This window comes from Bufo bufo, chromosome 4 (genome assembly GCF_905171765.1).
Source record: "Bufo bufo chromosome 4, aBufBuf1.1, whole genome shotgun sequence".
NCBI classification, from domain to species: Eukaryota; Metazoa; Chordata; class Amphibia; order Anura; family Bufonidae; genus Bufo; species Bufo bufo.
The window spans coordinates 120129977-120148444 of record NC_053392.1 but is presented as its reverse complement, the minus strand read 5'-3'; the positions used below and the strand labels follow the sequence as shown (position 1 = coordinate 120148444).

Sequence of the window (18468 nt, the reverse complement as noted above, 5' to 3'; positions counted from 1 at the left end):
AAAGCACAAGAAAAACTATACAAATGTGGTATCATCATAATCACATTGATCCAGAGAATGAAGGTAACAGGTCAGTTTTACCACACATGGAAGCCGTAAAAACAAAACCCATAAAAGTGTGGTGGAATTGTGTTTTTTTTTTTCCAATTCCACCCCATTTGGAATCTTTCCCAGCTTCCCACTTCATTGTCTGCAACATTAGAAAGTACAACCTGTCCCGCCAAAAAACAAACGCTCATACAACTATGTGAATGGAAAAACATAAAAGTTAGGGCTCATGCACGATTGTATGTATTTTGCGGTCCGCAAAATACAGATCTGCAAAAAAAAAGAATGACATCCGCGTTGGACAAGTTTTTTTTTGTTGCTGATCCATTGTAACAGTGCCTGTCCTTATCCGCAAAACGGACAAGAATAGGACATGTTCTACTCTTTTGAGGAACGAACATACGGAAACAGAATGCACATAGAGTAATTTCAGTTTCTTTGTAGACCCATTAAAATGAATGGCTCTGCATACGGACTAGTAAAAAAATGAAAGGGAAACAGAAAAAAAATACGTTCGTGTGCATGAGCCCTTAAACAGAAAATCCTCATGGGCTGAAAGCTTTGAATCAGGTTTTCCTACTTTGCCTAATTTTACCAAGTCCCATTTTTATATAGAAATATTATCATAAACTATGGACCGAAGAACTTCAGTCCTATATTTGAACTTATGATGTTCTTTCTTAGATGTAAAAGTGGTGCAAAATAGTTCCAGGAGTGCACAGCATATTCTGAACTGACACAAGCAGTATGAGATTGTTGATTATTAGCTTCCATTTCACGACTTCTGCTTTGCCTACCCTTCTGCTGCTCTTCTGTACATGTGCTCCTGTCCCTCGGCCTATTGTAGCACTTGCCGTATGTAATCAGCAGCTATACATAGCATGCTAAAAGCTCCTTACAACAGAGAAACCTCTTACCAGTCACTTTCCACAAATGGTACAAGCAAAGGGTCTTAATGAAAATCCCTCAGTGGTATTTAATGCTAACTCCTGCAGTTGGACTCTCTGTCACAGTTCCTGTGGTGAGAAGAAAAGGAGCTAGGAGAACTCAGAGAGAGGAGAAGTCTTTGGTCCTTTGACCTCTGTCCCTGCAGACAGAGAACAGCTATTGTCTGAAGCAGCCATGTGTGACATGGGAGGACTAGATAATCTGATAGCAAACACCGCTTACTTGCAGGCCAGAAAAAGTAGTGAGGGAGATTTGAAAGAGTTACAGAAGAGGCGCAAGAGTTTGTCGCTACCTCCAAAGGATGCTTGTCGCAATGAAATTAAAGATTCTGTTAACCTGGAGTATCATAGTATCTGTGAAGAGCAACCAATTGGCCGGAGACTATTTAGAGACTTCCTAGCCACAGTGCCTGAGTATCTGCTGGCCGAAACCTTCCTGGATGAAATCGTTGACTGGGAATTGGAGGAGGACACAAGCAAGGTTAAGTTGGCACAGAATTTGGTTAGCCAAAGATTCAAAGATAATGCTGAGGGCCAGTTGCCTTTTATGAGTGCAGATCTTATTAAAAAAGTCCAGCAGGCACAACTCAGTGAGCTTCCACCATTGCTTCAGCTTGCTAAGGAGGAGGTAAATAACTACCTAAAGGAGGCTCCATTCCAGGATTTCCAGAACAGCATCTTCTATGATCGATTCCTCCAGTGGAAGGCCTTTGAGAGGCAACCGATTACCCACAAATACTTTTATGAATTCAGAGTGCTGGGAAAAGGCGGCTTTGGAGAGGTATGAGCACTTTACATGGTTCTAGCAGAAGGACACATTAAGTACTTTTTGTAATGCTATTTTGAAGCACCTCCCCCATTAGAAATACTGCAACTGGCCATATATGCACAGATAATTGGATTTATATGACTGTGATTATGCTGGTAACCAACAGGTCTATATGGTGACAATTTGGGGAGGTTTTGCATAGTGCCCTAACTTCCTCATAAACACCACTAAAATTCCAATCTGTATGCTATCTTGGGCACAAATGTCATAAGAAGGAGCATTGTTGGTTTACCCGTTACAGCTAGCTCAATGGATAGGGCATGTGGGATATGTCCATGGGGTGGATTTGTAATATATACATGCTATCAAACATTGACCCATTCTGAAGCATCAACTTCAAATCTAAATGTCAATGCAGTTTTAATTAGGCGTTTAGAGACCTAACCTTTTACCAAAAGTTATTCAATTCTATAAAGGCCTTTTAATGGTAAATATTCTAGTTATAGATTGTCTATGTGTGACCTGTCAGTGGTAAATATAGGCTTATTTCTTGTTTCCAGATGATTTGAGGTTAGGTTGTCCATCATCATCCAGACTATCGAGATGGGCACAGATATTGGCTAACTACTGTAATGAGACTGTACGTTAATTGGAGCCTTCATATCATTTCCAAGGTCCGGCTCCATGATCAACCTATAGAGAAAACCTACTCATTGTATTACTGTGGTAACCAATCAGAATTTATTTTGCCAACCATAATTTTTCGTTTTTCTGGACAATTTATACCAAAATCATGGACAACCAAGATGCGGACAAATTAGAAAACCATAACTCATGATAAAGTTTATAAGTAATACATGTCTATAGCTCAATATACTGATAAGAACTTATTACTGTGAGCAGTAAAATTATGATAATTACCACCAAAATTAGCTATTCAAGTACCACTAGCCTCATCTGTTTTTTTTTCACGGGCTCAGGAAAAAAAATCACCTATTTTTACGGTCTGTCCAGAAACTTCTGGACAGTTGGCAAGCCTAATAAAAAGGGAGATTTCTCCCTTGCGGCAGAAAAGTGGCTTTAAAAAGTTGTAAGCTGTGTGTTCGTGACTTTTTAAATGCGACTTTTTGAAAAAAAAAGTTGCCACTTTTTTACAATGCCCTCACCACTTTTCCAAAAGAGGGCATGGCCAACACCCAGACAAATTTATCTTCAGTTACACCAGTTTTCTGGCGCAAATGAGCTATCGTAGATTTCTGTTTAGGCTCACGGACTGCCAGCAGATGCGCCTAATTTATGACAAGGCCTGAGCCTCATCATAAATTAGGTGAATCCTTATGCAGTGCAGGGATTATCAAGACTAGCGCAGAAAGTGTCGGTCTTGGTAAATCTTCCCCAAAGAGTGGAAAAATAGATCATGGAAGGAGCCACGAAGCATTAAAAACGACAATGCGTTAGCATCTCGATGGGCGGGGACACACAAAGCATGTTTTTCCAATACATTTTAATACTAATTTGTTATAAGGGAGGTTCACATTTAAACATCTTCTGACATGTCACTGACACTTCCTTCATTTTCTGATTGAAGATCTTTGTTGTCATCAGGATCTCCCATTGCAGTCCTATTATAGTGAAGGGAAACTTGGGTGACATGGTGGAGGGACATGGTGCTTGAGGCACACTATGAAGGTCACAGAGCACAGATCCCTACCGGTTACATCTTTTTTTGTGTTTTTTTAAATCTTTATTTAAACCCTTAAGTACATCCAGCAGATGTATGTGCATATTTTGTATAAAATCCTAAATTTTATCCAAATATTTTATCCAAAATCCAATATTTAGTGCATACAAATCCTAGCATGGAACCTGGGCCGCCTGCTTCATAGCCTGAATAACAGTTGTATGTGAAACGTGTAAGCCAGGCTGTCCAGGGTCCAATCTTGCCACCATAAATTATGTTGTCAAGCTTTGTCTCCAGGCTTGTCCGTCCATGTGTGGACTCCATATGGGAGGATTGTTGGGCAGACATTTAGCCTTTTTGCCATTCTTTTTCAACACCAACTCTTATTCACCTGTATAACAGAGATAAGTCTGTGTAAAGACACACATTTCTGTTTCCACCAATCTTAGCAGATAACACATTAGTATAATAGAAATCAGGAAGTAAAGCCTGATGAGTCTTCGAGTGAACCGCTGACCTTTGACTCAATCAATATCTGGTCAATACGAGCTGTTGGGACTAGTGGGATTGTAGCTACATGATAACCATCGTTGAACAATGTTAGAGTACAAAAGCCTAGAATATAGTGAACTATAATATTCATAATCAAGGCTCAACTCATAAAGTCCCAAAAGCTTTAATACACTCTAGGCACCATCATGTGAGCCTAGTTGAAGAAGCAGCAATGAAAGCTATCTGTTCTGCTGGAGGAAGCCTTGGTACATTAAATGCAGTGCATATTGTGTGTTAGCAGAAAATATTCTGAGATTGGTCTGGGTTCTCTTGGCAGATGATATAGCCCATATATATGCCACTGAGAACTTTGATATCTGGCTTCATGTCTAGATGATATGTGGTTAGCTCCAGCTTCTCAATCCTGAGGATGACCGGATAAATCTTTCACTGTTAATAATACATTTCAATCTGTCTCAGTAGAAGACTATTAATGGGTCTCTGGATTTGTGTGCTTATATAGTCTCATATACAAGGGATTACCTGACTTGTCATTTACGTATACAGTATCTCATTGCTTAGCTCATGTAGATATTTTCTTTGGTTGGTTTTGGAACCCAAAATCCTCGCTCAGGAACAATGCTAAACAATAAGGTTGATGGTTGCTTTTCATCTTTATTTTAACATTGGGTGGTATGAAATCATATACTTTGTCACATAACCTTAAAGGCACTAAGGTGTGGTTGAATTAATTGATCATTAGTTTGATGACCACTCCATTCTTGAGGATCCTATGTGAGTTTCTAGTCCTGCTGCAAATCTGTCTGTTGCTAAGAATTGACAGAGAAGTGGCATGGCCCAAGGTGAACGATTTCTCCTTGGAATTACTCTACATCAATGCAATTAGGAAAGACTTGAAACCTGACATCCCCTCTACCTTCATTAATTCCTGGTAATCCTCTGTATATAGTGAAGACATCCTGCTGTGAAAAGAAGCATTTCTTTTGGTAATTACCAGGGTGAAGAGGTGACCACATCCAAACGCACAATTATACCAACCTGTTAAGTTTTAAATGGGCTGCCTGACAGAAATTTAGATGAGGGTACTGGGGACACAAACAAGCTTGTGAAGACACTCTTAACTTGGTGGTAGACAGGGAGAATTAAGAGTGATCAGTGGACTATTCCACTATTTGAGCCTTTTTCCTAAAACACCATACATACACTAGGTTTGCTTTAATTAATGGACCAGTTCCTCACTTTTGCAGCTGAAGCCTCCCTTTGGCATGTACAGTGCAGGTATATTGATATTTTATAGGCAGTTCTAAAGATTCATGGGCAAAAGTATTGAAACATGATACCTACCTGAAATATTTGATCGCATGCATATGACAGAGGAGGAAGAACAAAGATTAACAGCACTAAATGGCTAAGAATAAGTCAACTGCTAATTGTACTTCTTTCTACTATATGGCAGAGATGGGGAGTAGATTTTTGGGTGGGAGGCTACTCTGCAGCTGTCTGCCAAGACGCATCAAGTCCATGCATGTTAGGACCACCTTGAATGCCTAAGTTTGTAAAGTGAATGCACAGGAACGGTACTTTCAAGAACCTGGTGTCTTCCTGGTCTTTTTGCTGTAACTGATATTCTAGCCATAGACAACTATTTTGTATTTTATAGAGATTTTCTTGTATTTTGTAGGGCTTTTATAGTTATCTGTATAGATATTTAGTTATCCTCTCCTCCATCCTCCACTTCAAGCGTATGAGGCTTCTATATGTTACTCCCAAAGTTACGTTATTGTGCCTCTTTTCTAAAATTATGCTCAAATTCCTTCCTCCACAATGTACTATGGAGCAAGGCCTAGAGGTGCATGTTTTACTCTACAATGTTAAGACTCGAAGAATTCATGTGAAACCTAATCACTATAGTTTTGTCATGGGAAGTCATGTAGATGTAGCTATCATACACATAAACCCCTGTGGTTGTGGATGCATGTGATCTAACTCATTTGTTGTTGGCTGCAGGTATGTGCCATCCAAGTGAAGAACACAGGACAGATGTATGCATGTAAAAAATTGGACAAGAAGCGTCTTAAGAAAAAGAATGGGGAGAAGATGGCTTTATTGGAAAAGGAGATCCTAGAGAAAACTAACAGCCCCTTCATTGTCTCTCTGGCCTATGCATATGAAACTAAAAGCCACCTGTGCCTAGTGATGACCCTCATGAATGGAGGAGACCTCAAGTTTCATATCTATAACATCGGAGAAAAAGGGCTGGAGATAAAAAGAGTGATATTTTACAGTGCTCAGATTAGCTGTGGGCTTTTGCACCTTCATTCTATTAAGATCCTCTACAGGGACATGAAGCCAGAAAATGTTCTTCTGGATGACAATGGCAACTGCCGGTTGTCTGATTTAGGACTTGCGGTTAAAGTAAAGGAAGAAAAGCCCATCACAAACAGGGTAAGTAGCACATTGTCCATTGACTGCTGACATCCCATGGCGAAGTAGAAGAAGTGACTGAGCTATTTTACCTTGTATTATAAGAGCAAGTCTTAATTCCCTAGGATTTGGCCTCCACTAAGGACCTTATGTGGCTTTTTAATATTAAAGGCAGATGGTAAGCAGATTTTGCCAATTAACCATTTGAGAACTACTTAGCTGCCAGTTTACATAATATATGGGAGGCTGCTGTCTACATGTCCCTGCTTTTCTGCCATGTGACATGCTTTAGGTCATTGATATATTAGTGACGGCTGGTAACCGTAGCCTCCTCAATCTCTATAAATGGCTTCCTTTAATCAGCTTGTGGGAGAGGTTTGGCCTTGATTGGCCTAGTGGTTGGTACTTGCATAAGGTACACAGCCTGACTTTGCTACATATGGTGATCAAGTCATGTAGTAGGGAGATAATAGGATCTTTCGATGATTATAGTGTGACTCAAGGATATTGTCCACCATGTTAAAAATTTGTCAAGAGAAGATTTTAAGAGAAGGATGGACTTCCAAGTATGGCCACTATTCCTTTGTCTAACCCCTCAGATGCCGCGGTTGCTATTGATGCAGCATGTGAGAAGTTAAATGACCAAGATTACAATCATCTCTGATTCCGGTCATTGTGGCCAGGAGTCCGTTGTATTATAGAGCCGGCACCTTCTGTGAAAGGAGCGGGATCAACAAGTGAGCCCGCTCCACACATGGCCCACCCACCCATGATAGATATCAGTTAAAGACATCTGTTCTAGGATTTCCTGCCTTTACAACGCATTGTTATAACATGGATTAATAAACTTCTTGGACTTTTATCTTCATTCCTGGATGAGTGCTGGATATACATGTTTTTGTTGATTTATAAATCGTGCATAGCTACGCACATTGAATGTATACCTGCACACACTAGCTCACACTCTGTACACCTGTATGCACACCATTGACGTACTCTGCAGTCAAATACACTGCAGTCACATGCTCAGCATATACTCCAGTCACATACAGTGGCATGCAAAAGTTTGGGAACCCCTGGTCAAAATTACTGTTACTGTGAACAGTTAAGCAAACTGAAGATGAAATGATCTCCAAAAGGCATAAAGTTGAAGATGAACACACTTTTCAACACTTTAAGCAATGTCAGTGTATTAATTTGCTTTTGTACAATTTTAGAGTGAAAAAAGGAAAGGCGTACCTTGCAAAACTATGGGAACCCAAGGAGATTTGATCGCTCAAATACAAAGGTAATGTGTTATCTTTAACTTTATGCCTTTTGGAGATCATTTCATCTTCCACTTGCTTAACTGTTCACAGTAACAATAGTTTTGACCAGGGGTGCCCACATTTTTGCATGCCACTGTAACAAACGCAACCACTATCTGTATATACACAACCGTAGTCTGCAGGAAATGAGGAGACAAGCTCTGCCTCCCACATCAAACATCTTTCCGGCTCCTGCTTTTGCTTCCTCACTTTCCACTCCAGATAGGCTCTTTATTGGCTGATGCAGGCTGTGTGAAAACCACAACCAGTGAGCGCTTCTCTTAACTTCAGGGGAAATTCTGCACTGTATAACCAGCTGCTAAGAGTGGCTGTAAGCAAGGGCATTGATAACATCTCTAAGATTCGGGGCCCAAGCACCAATGCATATGTGTCAAATTCTAGATCCAACATCTCAGACCTAAAGGCATATTTAGGTGGACATTACATTTAGTTCTATTACACATACAGGAGAATACAGACCCACATTACATCAAGTGACACCAACATAGGCATTCTCTTTCTTTATCTTCTCCATTCAGCCCAGACAACCATGACTACTTCGTTCAGCCACATCTCATCTCTGCAGAGCTTGCCACACAGACATATTAAGTTCGTAGGTTCCTCACTATCATCCTCCTCCTTCTGGTGCCTCAACAGTGTCATCCTGCTGCTAGCCCCAATATTGTGTCTTCTGAAAATACTATACTTACAAAATAACAGTGCCATACAGATAGTCTCCAAGTCTCTGCCAGAGAGCTCTCATTAGTAATAGTGCCCCATGTAATGCTCCCAGACAGTGCCTCTGGCAGTATTAGTGCCCTTCCTATCATGCTCAATAATAAAGCCAATACAGAACCCTCAGGAGTAATAATTCCCCATAGTGCCCCAGTAGTGATAAAGCTCACTAAAGTTCCTCCACTAGTAATCAGTCCTCTCCATAAGTCCCCTTATAGAGCCCCCAGCAGTTATAGTGCCCCCAGTAGTTATAATGCATCCTATAGTGCCCCTAGTGGTTATAATGCCCCTTATAGTACTCACCGTAGTTACAATGCCCTCCTATAATACCCCAGTAGGTAAATGCCCATATTGTGCCCCAGTAGATATAATGGCCCTCAAGTAGTATCACAGTAGTTTTATTGTTGCATGTAGTGCCCCTAGTAGTTAGACATGTCCCTTGTAGTGCCCCAGTAAGTATCCCCATAAGTGTCCACTATAGTGGCCCCAGTGGTTATAATTCCCCATATAATGCCCCAGTAGTTATAATGCCCCCTGTAGTATCCCAGTAGTTATAATGCTCCCAATGTGCCCCCAGCAGTTATGTCACCTGTAGTGCCCCCAGTATAATGCCCCAATAAGTACTTATACTGCCCTCCTGTATTGCCCCCAGTGTTATCTTCCCCCAAAGTGACTAAATAAATAAATAAATAACTCCCTGCTGCCCAAGTCCTGAAAGTTTTGACCTAAGGATGCCCTGACTGTAAGAAAAATGTAAAGACATGGGGGGAAATTTATCAAAACTGGTGTAAAGGGAAACTGGCTTAGTTGCCAATAGCAACCAATCAGATTCCACCTTTCATTTTTAAAAGGAGCTTGGAAAAATGAAAGGTGGAATCTGATTGGTTGCAGTGGGCAACTAAGCCATTTTCCCTTTACACCAGTTTTGATAAATCTCCCCGCATACTCTCTTTTTTGTCCTGACACCTGAAGGCAGTGTTGGCTGGGGTGCTTGGGGCCCACTAGTAAACTTCATGCAAAAATTACTTAATCCCCATTCTCCAATCTCTAAAACTATGCCAATGCACATTTCTATTCAGTAGTAGCCTGCTGCTTAGCTTGTGCCTCTGGCTGCTGGCCTGGAGACCCAGTCTCTGTGCCTACAAGTTATCTCAGCCACTGGATACATAAATAACTAGAAAAGCTACAATTTCTGGGGAAATTGCGTGAAGTGTTCTTGCCTCCACCAGTAGTCTACAACTGGAGTGGGCAGAGTAACTGGGTGGAGTGGCTTGAGTAACTGTTGTGTGGTTGGAGTGGCTGGAGTAACTGTGGAAAGGTTGGACTGGGCAGAGTAACTTTATGGAGTGGGCAGAGTAACTGTGTGGAGTGTTTGGAGTGAGTAAAGATAGTAAACATTAAACTAACCAATTGATTGATCAAATTTAAAAAGTGCACATGGCAAGCTTGATAGAGTGAGAAATGCATTTCAACTTTTATTTATTTATGTAGCACATTTAATTGCAATGTTGTTGTCCAAAGTGCTTCACAGTTACATTAAAACATACATTTATAAAAACATTAGCAGCCGATTTGTGTAGGTGGGCTTGAAAATGAGGGAGTGGTGGCAGTTTAGAAATCATGTCCTGATTTTTCAGCTCACACTCTAGCTTTTGACACTCTGCTGGCTGCTCACACACCTGGGTTCCTATGGCAACTCACTCTACAGCAAGGGCAGAGAAGAGCGGTTGATGCATAGTATGTCTCTGAAATTTTAAAAATGAAGGCACAGTCGCAGTTTAGAAATTGCCCTTCAAATTTAAGGTGGCTAGAGTGTAGTTTCAATGAATGTCAATGGGCGGCGTGAGTTGCAAATAAATGGTCATATTGTGAAAACTATCAGGACTATGGCTTAGCTGTGGACATTTTTAGTGGCAGCAGGGATAGCTGAACGTTTTGGTATAAGATTTGTGTAGGTGGGCTTGAAAATTAGGGCGTGGTGGCAGTTTAGAAATCATGTCCTGATTTTTCAGCTCACACTCTAGCTTTTGTCAGCTCCCACTCTAGTTTTAAACTTTCCGCCATTGATTCCTAGGGGACCAATTTCGCCACAAAAACGCTGATATTTCATGAACCATTCAGCGAAACGTTCCACAAAGTAATAGCACACCAAACGGGAACAATCCGCACATTTCGGTATATTACTGTCTATGTAATGTAAAAACTGTGGGAGTAGTTAGGGTGGTAAATTTGGGAATAATAATAATAATATATATGTGAGATAACAGTAAGTGGTCTTGCCATGCAAGAACACTTAATAAATTGGGTACGTTGTAAGATAATCTACCCACTTTTTATATGAACACATAGGTAAGTTGAGATACTGTACATCACCTTGCTCAAGGGCCCAAAGTAAGGGCTCATTCACACGACCGTGTGTGCCATGTGCTGCAGACCACGCGGCAGTGGCCGCGTGAATCCCGTATTGCGCGCTGACCCATTGACTTGAATGAGTCCTTGATCCGCAATATACAGCAAAAGATGAGACATGTTCTATCTTTTGCAGTGCGGTGGCACAGACCCAAAAGCCCACAGAAGTGCTTTCGAGTGTTTCCATTGGCTTCCGAACTGTGCCTCCATTCTGCACTGTGGGGATTCGCTCTGGTAGTTAGGACTAGCGGATGCAGTATAGAGGCAAAGTACACAGTTCTTGAATCAAACATCAGTGTTTATTCACACATTGCAGATAAGGTGTATCACAAAACGCTGGTGGCTTGGTGTTTGTTCACACACAAGGAAAGTCCATAAACAATAAAAGTCAACTTTTCTCCTGGGTGTTAATTCACACCTTGTTAGCAGTTCAGCCTCATCAAGTCCATAGGTGGCCTGTTCGCCATTAGAGGGGCCCGAGTCCTCCAGCCCGGCTCAAACCTCAAATCCCAGCACAGCCCTCAGTTCACAGGACACATACTCCCGAGCTCCACTGTCAGAGGGAGGTAAATCTACACCACCTGGCAGTGCTGGCTGGTTTTTATGCCTGGCAAAACCCGGCCTGGAACATGGGGAGTAGTCACCCACCCAGCACTTTGACTACTCCCAGTAAGAGCCGTCCCGGATCAGCTATGACAGCCATGCTAAATCTCACGGTGTCAATTAGCGATAGCTGCTGCTGACACATAAAATACCGGCTCTTACTTCACCGAGGCCAGGAACCTCGGTGACACATACCTTCCATCCACGATGATTCCAGGTACCTTCTTACAGCACCAAGCCGTATCTTGCAGACTGCTGACCCATCCGTGATACGGGAGTCACACAGCCGCTGCCCGCTGTTTGCAGTATGCAATATGGGCACGGACCTCCTACGGTCGTTTGAATGGGTCCTAAATGTTAGGTTAGCGGGCCATGATTGCCACTGCCATGCTACTCACCATGCTGCCCAGCGTCCCCTGCAAGCTCCTGTCTCTATTACTCCACTCTGTGCTTCCGTAGTGCATGCGCATGTTCATCCCTTCCCCAGACGATGGCTGGGGGTCGCTCGGTATTTAAACCTTCTTTTCCATGCAGAGGGTGCCTGAACTTAAAGTTCTGTGTGACCAGCAAAGGTGTTGGAAGAGTTAGGGCTTCTGCCCAATCTGCACTTAATGTCCCAGTATGAGAAAGTGAAAACTGAAATTTTGCTTATTTATTGAGAAGTAAAATCTTGCATTGACATAAGTATTCAGACCCGTTACTCAGACTTAGCTGAAGCACCTTTGGCAGATACTGTAATACAGCCTCCAGTCCTCTTGGGTCTGATACACAAGGTTTGTACACCTGGATTTTTTTTTACATATCCTCTCAAGTTCTGTCAGGTTAGATGTGGACTGTCAGTGGACAGCCATTTTCAGGTCTCCCCAGAGATGTTCGATTGGGTTCAATTCAAGACTCTGGCTGGGCCACTCAAGGACATTTACAAAGTTGTCCGTAAGCTACACCTGTGTTGTCTTGGTGGAAGATGAACCTTCAGCCCAGTCTGAGCTCCAGAGCACTCTAGATCAGGTTTTCATTAAGAATACCTCTGTACTTTGCTCCATTTATCTCCATTTATCCTTAAAGAGGACCTTTCACAACTGTAGAAACTAAAACCTAACTAGATCAGTGGGCAGAGCGGCGCCCAGGGGTCCCCCTGCACTTACTAGTATGTCTGGGCGCCGCTCCGTTCGCCCGGTATAGGCTCCGGTGTCTGCGCTCCCTCTGACTGATTTCTTGTATGAGGCGTGTCTTGCTGCAGCGCTGGGCCAATCGCAGCGCACAGCTCATAGCCTGGCTATGAGCTGTGCGCTGCGATTGGCCAGCGCTGCAGCAAGACACGCCTCATACAAAAAATCAGTCAGAGGGAGCGCAGACACTGGAGCCTATACCGGGCGAACGGAGCGGCGCCCAGACATACTAGTAAGTGCAGGGGGACCCCTGGGCGCCGCTCTGCCCACTGATCTAGTTAGGTTTTATTTTCTACAGTTGTGAAAGGTCCTCTTTAACTCTGACCTGTCCCAGTGCTGAAAAAAAAAACACAGTATGATGCTTCTACCACCATGCTTCACTGTAGGGATGGTATTGGGCAGGTGATGAGCAGTGCCTGGTTTCTTCCAAGCTTAACATTGAATTATATAAAAAAATCTGTAGGCTCATCAGGTACTAGCGCTCCGGAGTTTGGCCTACCTTCTACTACAAGGTCTCAGAATATACGCAAGAAAATATACAATTGGCTAGCTCACGGCAAGACATCACAGTTGTTATTTAAAAAACATATACCCCTATAACAAATAAATAAAAAACAATAAAAACAATGTGTTGAGATAAGGAATATGTTCCCCAATAAATTAAATTTAGATATATAGAAAATATGAAAAATAAATATATTGGTCTTGGTCCCTTTTAATCTTAGCACATGCGGAACTCACGCATGTGTAGTTACCAATTGATGGCTTTGCTCTCTAGAACCTTTATCTCTTTGATTAATATCTTATGTGTATTGATTAACTTCAATGATACAGTTCATAGAGTTCATATATTTGTCTTGAAGTTATTTCTTATTTTTATTGTATTCCATCTTATTATGTAGTCCTCTTCATTGCACTGTATTATCTTCGATTGAATAGATGGTATATATTGAACGCTGCGTTGCTACAGCGGTACCGCAATGTTATTGAATATATATATTGAAGTGTTCCTTCATAGGAGTTATCAGAATAATCCACATTGAGCGATGTGTATCATATGCTCGTTCCTATTTGGTAAATGTCTTTCAATACACATCAAACATTTTTTAGATATCCCTTACTCTATGAACTGTATCATTGAAGTTATTCGATACACCTAAGATATTAATCAAGAAGATAAAGGGTCTAGATAGCAAAGTCGTCAATTTGTAACTACACATGCGTGAGCTCTGCATGTGATAAGATTAAAACAGACCAAGACTGATATATTTATTTTTATTTTATAGATTTTCTATATATCTAAATTTAATTTATTGGGGAACATATTCCTTATAAGATCTCAACACATTGTTTTTTATTTATTTGTTACAGGGGTATACGTTTTTTAAATAATAAATGTGATGTCTTGCCATGAGCTAGCTAATTGTATATTTTCTTGCGGATGACAATGAATTAGCTTAGAATTTTCAGTCTTGGTTTCAGCAGACCAGAAAATCTTGTTCCTCACAGTTTGCAAGTCCGTTAGGCGCTTTTTTTTTTGCAAACTTTCGTGTGTCTTTTACTGAGGAGAGGCTTCTTTCTGGCCACTCTGCCATAAAGCCCAGATTGATGGAATGTTGTAGTGATTTTTGACCTTCTGTAGGGTTCTCCCATCTGCACACAGGATTTTTGGAGTGCAGCCAGAGTGCAGCCAGCGTGACCATTGGGTTCTTGGTCATCTCTCTTACCGAGGCCCTTTTCACCTGATTACTGATTTTTGTGGGGCGGTCTGCTCTAGGGAGTGTCTTGGTTGTTCCAAACTTTCTCCATTTAAGAATTTTAGAGGCCACTGTGGTCTTGGGAACCTCAGATATGTACCTCCACATGATAATGTCTGTGAGACCTTATATAAGCAGGTGTGTCTTTCCAAATCATGTCCAATCAACTGAATTTACCACAGGTGGACTCCAGTCAAGTTGCAGAAATATCTCAAAGATGATCAAGAGATATGGGAAGCCCCCAGAGCTAAATTTCAAGGGTCTTAGCAAAGGGTCTGACTACTTATGTCCATGCAAAATTTTAGTTTTTCTTTTTAATAAATTTGGAAAGATTTCTAAAATTCTGTTTTGACTTTCTCATTAAGGACGATTTAGTGCAGATTGATGGGGGGAAACTTGATTATTTTTTTTAACCCCTTCCAGCAAAAGCCAGTCTGGACCAAATGCTGAAGCCCAGTTTTTTAAAATCTGACTTACAGTACAGACCAAAAGTTTGGACACACCTTCTCATTCAAAGAGTTTTCTTTATTTTCATGACTATGAAGGCATCAAAATTATGAATTAACACATATGGAATTATATACATAACAAACAAATGTGAAACAACTGAAAATATGTCATATTCTAGATTCTTCAAAGTAGCCACCTTTTGCTTTGATTACTGCTTTGCACACTCTTGGCATTCTCTTGATGAGCTTCAAGAGGTAGTCCCCTGAAATGGTCTTCCAACAGTCTTGAAGGAGTTCCCAGAGATGCTTAGCACTTGTTGGCCCTTTTGCCTTCACTCTGCGGTCCAGCTCAGCCCAAACCATCTCGATTGGGTTCAGGTCCTGTGACTGTGGAGGCCAGGTCATCTGGCGCAGCACCCCATCACTCTCCTTCATGGTCAAATAGCCCTTACTTTCAAAGTTTTCCCAATTTTTCGGCTGACTGACTGACCTTCATTTGTTAAAGTAATGATGGTCACTCGTTTTTCTTTACTTAGCTGCTTTTTTCTTGCCATAATACAAATTCTAACAGTCTATTCAGTAGGACTATCAGCTGTGTATCCACCTGACTTCTCCTCAACACCACTGATGGTCCCAACCCCATTTATAAGGCAAGAAATCCCACTTATTAAACCTGACAGGGCACACCTGTGAAGTGAAAACCATTTCAGGGGACTACCTCGTGAAGCTCATCAAGAGAATGCCAAGAGTGTGCAAAGCAGTAATCAAAGCAAAAGGTGGCTACTTTGAAGAACCTAGAATATGACATATTTTCTGTTGTTTCACACTTGTTTGTTATGTATATAATTCCACATGTGTTAATTCATAGTTTTGATGCCTTCAGTGTGAATCTACAATTTTCATAGTCATGAAAATAAAGAAAACTCTTTGAATGAGAAGGTGTGTCCAAACTTTTGGTCTGTACTGTATGTCACTTTATCTCGTTATAATTCTGGAACGCTTTTACTGATCCAAGGAATTCTAAGACTGTTTTTTTCGTGACACATCGTACTTAATGTTAGTGGTGAATTTGAGTTGATGTGTTTTACTTTTATGTATAAATATAAATTACAGAAAATGTGAAAAATGTAGCAATTTTTCTAAATTAGAATTTCTTGGATTTTAAGGCAAATAGGGATTCCTCGCAAAATAGTTATTAATTTACATTCCCCATACGGCTAATTTATGTTGACATCATTTTGTAAATTTCATTTTTTTTTTTTCGAATGTTAGAAGGCTTAGAATTTTGGAAGCAATTTTTGAAATTTTCAAAACCATGTTTTTAGGACCAATTCAGTTCTGAGGTGACTTCCATTTTAATAATTTTTTCCTGTAACATAGCAAGGAATAACAGGAGAATAAATCTCAATATTTATTACCCTGATTCTGCAGTTTACAGAAACACCCCATATGTGGTCGTAAATCTGTTCATGGGCACACGACAGGGCTCAGAAGGAGTACAATATTGTTTTTGGAGGGCAGATTTTGCTAGAATGGTTTTCGGGTGCCATGTCATGTTTGAAGAGACCCTGACATACCCCTAGAAAGGAAACCCCAAAAAGTGACCCCATTTTGTAAACTACATCCCTCAAGGAATTGATCGAGGGGTGAAGTGAATGCTTTGACCCAAAACGCAGAATTAGAAACACTTGGCTGTGAAAATGAATTGGGAATTAATTTCCCATAAAATGTTGCTTTAGCCCCAAATTTTTCATTTTTGCAAGGCACAGGACAAAATGCACCCAAAAATTTGTTACGCATTTTTTCCTGAATATGGCAACACCCGATATGTGGTCAGAAACTGCTGTTTGGGGGCACGGCAGAGTTCAGAAGGGAAGGAGCGACGTCAGGATTTTCTAACATGTAGCTGGGTTCGAGCTTGTATATTTTCAAGATTCAATAGATCTGATTACTCTACAGTGCACTGCAATAGTCATCTATTGCAATGCACTGTACTGTCAGTATTACACTGACACTAAGCCTGATCAGACCCTGAGGGTCTGTCAGGCTTAGATACATGGCAATCCTGGGTGCCTTTGTAAGGCGTCTGGTTGACATGGTAACCATCAGGCCGCTGCCATCACAGCATGGCAGCCTGAGGGGGGAGAGAGGGAGCCCCCTCCTTCTGTTAACCCCATGAATGCTGCGGGTGGCTACTAACAGTGGCATTTAAGGGGTTAAACGTCCGGAATCAGTGCCATCACCTGAGCTCGGCTGTTGCAGCATAGTGTCAGCTGTATGCAGGGGCAGACTGGGAACTTAAAGTGGCCCTGGAATTTTTTTTTTATTAAACGTGGCCCCATTTTGTAGGCAGGTCCAAATTAACAGAAGGTGGGGCAACACAAGTAGGCAGGTTCAACAATACCGTCCCAGCAGAACCAAATAACACAATGTAGCACAATATACTGCCCCAAAAGCTGGCCCTCTGTGGTGGCCATCAATAGCTACCATCTTCTGTCCTCCTCCTCCAGTTGTGTATGGAGCAGGGGTCTTAGGAGGTGAGGTGCGGGCCACAGCAGTTGAATTCAGGAGGACATGTGCAGTCTTTGGTTGGGTACATGAGTATCTGATTTTCACAGCGTTAATTAGCTGAGAGCTCATTATGTACCTGATCAGTAGCAGAGAGGAGCACTTGGGTGGCCCCCTGGGGCATCGGCCCACCGGGAAATTTTCCTGTAGAGTCTATAGCCAATCCGCCCCTGGCTGTATGTTACAGCTGACACTCGCTGCTGATGGCGGCAGTTCTGTTCCTGAACTGCAGCCATCGCATACCGGGGGACCACACAGGAGCATCAAGGGCACAGGGGGCATTGGGAACACGGGGGCACAGGTGGAATCATGGGAACAGAGGACATCGGGGGCACAAAGGTGGCAATGGCTGATTTCAGGCTCTGATCTCCAGAGTGGAAGTCAGAGCCTGAAACCAGCATTTTCACACTGCCACGCTCAGATTGGTTAGTCTGCACAGACCAATCAACCAGAGTGATCATTCGCAAGGGACCACTCTGATTGTTCCCTTTCCGGCTTCTACCGTGTCTCTGCTCTCGATGAGTTTATAGTGCCACAGCCTCGGTTAACAGTTACACTCAGTTGTGTGAAATTACATGCTATCTGGACGTACAGTTGTGTACAAATGTGGGAAGGGGTTAATTTTCTCACAAGGCCGCAATAAAACATAATATAAAAAAAAGCAAAAGGGTCTGAAGACTACATGTGGCAGGATCAGAATAAGGGCTCATGCACATGGCCGTTGGTTGGCAGTTCCATGCATTGGCGACCACAATTTGCGGTCCACAACACACTGGCAACATCCGTGCGGTTTCCACAGATGGATGCAGACCCATTCAACTTGAATGGGTTCGTGTTCCGTCCGCACCACAAAAAAATAAAGCATGTTCTATTTTTCGCGGTGTGGAGGCACGAAGAGAAACCATACGGAAGCACTCCGTAGTGCTTCCGCGAGGTTCCGTGCTTCCGTTCTTCATCGGACCTTCCGGATTGTGGACCCATTCAAGTTAATGGCCGGTGCACACATATTGCGCACCCGCTGTTTGCGGGCCGCAATATAGGCGCAACCGACCAACGGCCGTGTTCAAGAGGCTTAACTCCAATGCAATT

The 18468-nt window shown here is 41.9% G+C and overlaps 1 protein-coding gene across 1 annotated transcript in view; it reads left to right on the top strand.

Annotated features, from left to right (window-relative positions):
* Positions 1–1170: 1170 nt before the first annotated feature.
* GRK7 (G protein-coupled receptor kinase 7) overlaps positions 1171–18468 on the top strand; it is a 75163-nt gene continuing 57865 nt past the window's right edge. Inside the window, exons 1-2 of the mRNA XM_040427776.1 lie at positions 1171–1776; positions 5966–6403. Coding sequence (XP_040283710.1) covers positions 1171–1776; positions 5966–6403 — 1044 coding nt within the window. The remainder of the gene's footprint in view (positions 1777–5965; positions 6404–18468) is intronic.